General features: G+C 38.4%; 1 protein-coding gene across 1 annotated transcript in view; it reads left to right on the top strand.

Annotated features, from left to right (window-relative positions):
• The window catches only part of ABCG5 (ATP binding cassette subfamily G member 5), a 44,279-nt gene extending 41,131 nt beyond the window's left edge, over positions 1-3,148 (top strand). Inside the window, exons 12-13 of the mRNA XM_007944380.1 lie at positions 1,420-1,532; positions 2,955-3,148. Coding sequence (XP_007942571.1) covers positions 1,420-1,532; positions 2,955-3,148 — 307 coding nt within the window. The remainder of the gene's footprint in view (positions 1-1,419; positions 1,533-2,954) is intronic.
• Positions 3,149-3,977: the final 829 nt, after the last annotated feature.

Below are 3,977 nucleotides of genomic sequence, written 5' to 3'. Positions count from 1 at the left end.
ATATCAATCTTTATGCGTTCCATTTCCTTTTTGACAACTTCCAGTTTTCCTAGATTCATACTTCGTACATTCCATGTTCCGATGATTAATGGATAAAGTAATAATTCAGATGTTTTCTTTATTCAGTATAAAGTTTTCCTGAAATAGACTGGTTGTTCTCTCCATCCTTTTTCCTTTGTAGTCTAGTCTAGTTTTACTGCATACACTAGTACTCTCAACTCTCTTTTTAGTCACAAATATCCCCCTCTGATGCAGTGTATGTGTTAAGGAGCTTTGGAGGTGCAATGGTTAAGGCATTTGCCAAAAGGTTAGTGATCTGAACCCGCCAGCTACTCCATTGAAGAAAGACAAGGTGGTCTGCTTCTATAAAGATTTACAGCCTTGGAAACCCAATGGGGAGTTGCTATGAGTTGGAATCGACTTGATGGCACTGAATTTTGTTTGGTTTGGTAATGCAGTGTGAAGTGTGTTTCCTTTTATGTTTACATTTTATGTTTTGTGGTTACAAAAACAAACAAAAAATTAGACATCAAATAATCATCAGGGGATTGTTAAATTAAGGTTACTAGCTCTGGTAGCATAGTGGCTAAGGCACTTGACTGCTAACCAGAAGGCTGGTGGTTCAAACCCACCAGCCACTCCTCGGAAGGAAGGTTGGGCATTCCTACTTCCGTAGTGATACTGCCTCGGAAACCCAAGGAGGGGTCGCTATGAGTTGGGGCCGACTTGATGGCAAAAACAACAACAACAACAACAACTATAATGAACAGTAAGCTACGATTAAAAATGATGGAGTGCTATGCTTACTGACTTGGAAAGATGTCCAACACATATATATTTGGGAGAAAAACAGATTAGGAAAGAACATGAACAGTTTAATTCCATTTATATAAAATTCTATAAGCACAGATACATACATCACACATCTATGTATCTATATGTCTATATATACACACATATGTACAGTGAAACCCATGAAAGCCGGAATTTGAAGGGAGTGTCTTTTTTTCCAGGTCTCATGAATTTTCTGCCTTTAACAAGGTGCAGTCTTATCACTTTTCTATCACTCATTTTAGTGGAAAATATTTGCATTTCCCTTCTCTGACAGGTTTCTGCCTTACACAGGTTCCAGCTTTTGTTTGTGTGTGTGTGTGTGTCTGTGTGTATATACAGACAAATAAATACATACAAAGAGATAGCTGAATGCATGTTTATCAAAATGTTAACAATAGTTATTTCTGTGCAGTAGTATTTCAGGTAACTTTTACTTTTTTCTTTATACTTCTCAGAATTGTTCAAAGTTTTTTCTTTATTGTAAGCATAATTTTCATGATAAAATAAGGATTGCCTTTCTTTTCATTTGGTAGGACTATTATCAGTGTCCATTGAATTTCATCTTTCTTTTCTCTTTTTCTTAAGAAACATAGAAGAAATGCCTATTCCTTTTAAGATCTTCAGTTATTTTACATTCCAAAAATATTGTTGTGAGATTCTTATAGTCAATGAGTTCTATGGCCTGAATTTCACTTGTGGTAAGTATTCAACTCTGAATTATTATTTTCACACATTATTCTGAGGAAGCAATTTCTTGAGGGAGATGTATTTTTGAAATAAAAGCTGTATTTTTTAATAAACAGATGTAAAGCCTTGCTTTGAAATAAAAGTCCAACATTTTCTCTGACTTTTAAAACAGTAATTAAAAAAACAAATGGTTGCTCAAGTTAGTCACGTTTCAGAGGTCAATAGGTTAAAGCCATGTTGAAGTTAGGAGCTCTGGTAGCATAGTGTCTAAGGCACTTGCCTGCTAACCAGAAGGCTGGCAGTTCAAACCCACCAGCCACTCCTGGGAAGGAAGGTTGGGCAATCTACTTCTGTAGTGATACTGCCTCAGAAACCCAAGGAGGGGTCGCTATGAGTCGAGGTCGACTCGACGGCATATAACAACAACAACAATGCTGAAGTTATTAGACAATGGCAGGCCAAATGTGCACTGAGGTAAATACTAGTATATTCTGGAAGAAATCAGTTATATAGCTCCTGAACAGGTTGAGGCAAGCTGGAGTAGCTTCTTATTCCACAAAAATGTACATGGATGTAGATGAGTAAAGCCACTTTTGGCAAAAGGCTGTTCTTAAATTCCACAAGAAGGCAGTGGGATTTGGTCTTCATGGGCATTAGAAGTATCAAGGCTACTCTATGAACACAACTAGTGAACAGGGTTTAAGTTAGTAGTTGCTTTAAGTATTCTTGGGTAATGATGTCAATAATTTTAGGAGATTCATTACTAAGTGATTTTTTTAATCAGTACTATGGTAATAAATATGGTATTCTATGGGGAATTATGGAGGCACGATTGGCTGTAACCAAAAGGTTCAAACCACCAGTGGCTCTGCAGAAGACGGTGATGTGCTCCCATAAAGATTACAGTCTAGAAAACCCTTTGGGACAGTTCTACTCTGTCACATGGGGTTGTTATGAGTTAGAGTTGACTTGATGGCACATAACCACCACCACTAAAATACCAAGCCAAACCCATTGTTGTCAACTCTTTGACTGTAAGATAGAGCAAAACCGCCCCACTGGGTTTCCAAGGGTGTAACTGTTACAGAAGCAGACTCCCACATCTTTCTCCTGTGGAGTGGTTGGTGGGTATGAACCACCGACCTTCTGGTTAGCAACCAAGCACTGTGCCACCAGTGCTTCTTTACAACAACATGATGAGTCCGTACCCACAAAAGAAACAGTCTCATTTATGTCTTTAGTGAAGCCAGGTCCTAGAACACTCACTGTTGTTTCATTAAGTATGAATTTTGGGATCTTTAAAACATTCTGTGTCTTTAGTAAGGAGAAGTATTTGGCAGAGTGCTAAGCACTTGGTGGGCATATGGTAATTACTTTTGATTTAATTACCTGGGACATACCGTATCTGACACTGTCAATCTTTTCCCTGACAGGCAGCTCAAATGGTTCTGTGACAGCTAATCCACTGTGCACATTCACTCAAGGAACTGACTTCATTGAGAGAACCTGCCCAGGTGCAACTTCCAGATTCACAGCAAACTTTCTGATTTTATATGCATTTATCCCAGTTCTTGTTATATTAGGAATAGTTGTTTTTAAAATAAGGGATCATTTCATTAGCAGATAGCAAACACTATTGCTGCAAAAATGGAACTTAAGCCCCTGGGTGTGCATCATCCCACAGAATGTCTGAAAAAAGAACGCCATGTGTTTTTCTTGATGCTACAACTTAAGTCTTTCAAACCTTACAACACTGTGCCCCTCAAATCTTTGCATGCCCTTAAATGTGGTAGAAACAGTTCATAGACCACTGCTGTTCCAACTTGCAGGGACATGGCATTTGGAACTTGGGACTGAGCTGGTCCAAAACTATAAAAAACAGTAATTCACAGATATATGGGAGACTGGTGTCAGCTCTTTGTTTCCCTTGTCCTAGACACAGAAAGGTAGGTCATTAAAAAAAAATTAGGCTTATATTTGACAAAGGATTCGATGAAAAGAAAACATTTGAATGATTACTGACTGGAAATAACGAAAGAGCTGTGGGTTTGACAGAAGCAAAGCATCATACAAAACTGGATTAGAATGCTTTCAATATAATTAAAAAAAACACCCTAACTATGCATGCATGTCCACATGCAGGGCTCCGAGTTACCTGATCACTGCAGGAGGATGCTGGACAACCTTCAACAAAGAATACACTGATTTTACGAAGGCTAATTTCATGACAAAAACTGTAGAAATGGGCTAGCCCGGGGAAACAACACACTAGACAAACTTCTGGTGGTCTTTTTAAATATTAGCTTCTATTTTCCAGTTTCAGCTTAGATAATTTACAAAACTAAAAGTAAACGTTATTAGACCAAGTATGTGTCCTGAGACAGGAGCTCTGGTAGCATAGTGCCTAAGGCACTTGACTGCTAACCAGAAGGCTGGCGGTTCAAACCCACCAGCCA

Source organism: Orycteropus afer, unplaced genomic scaffold (assembly GCF_000298275.1).
Source record: "Orycteropus afer afer isolate SDZICR_OR568_19922 unplaced genomic scaffold, OryAfe1.0 scaffold00124, whole genome shotgun sequence".
NCBI lineage: Eukaryota > Metazoa > Chordata > Mammalia > Tubulidentata > Orycteropodidae > Orycteropus > Orycteropus afer.
Note: the sequence above shows the minus strand (reverse complement) of the source record. Positions and strands in the feature narration are given on the sequence as shown.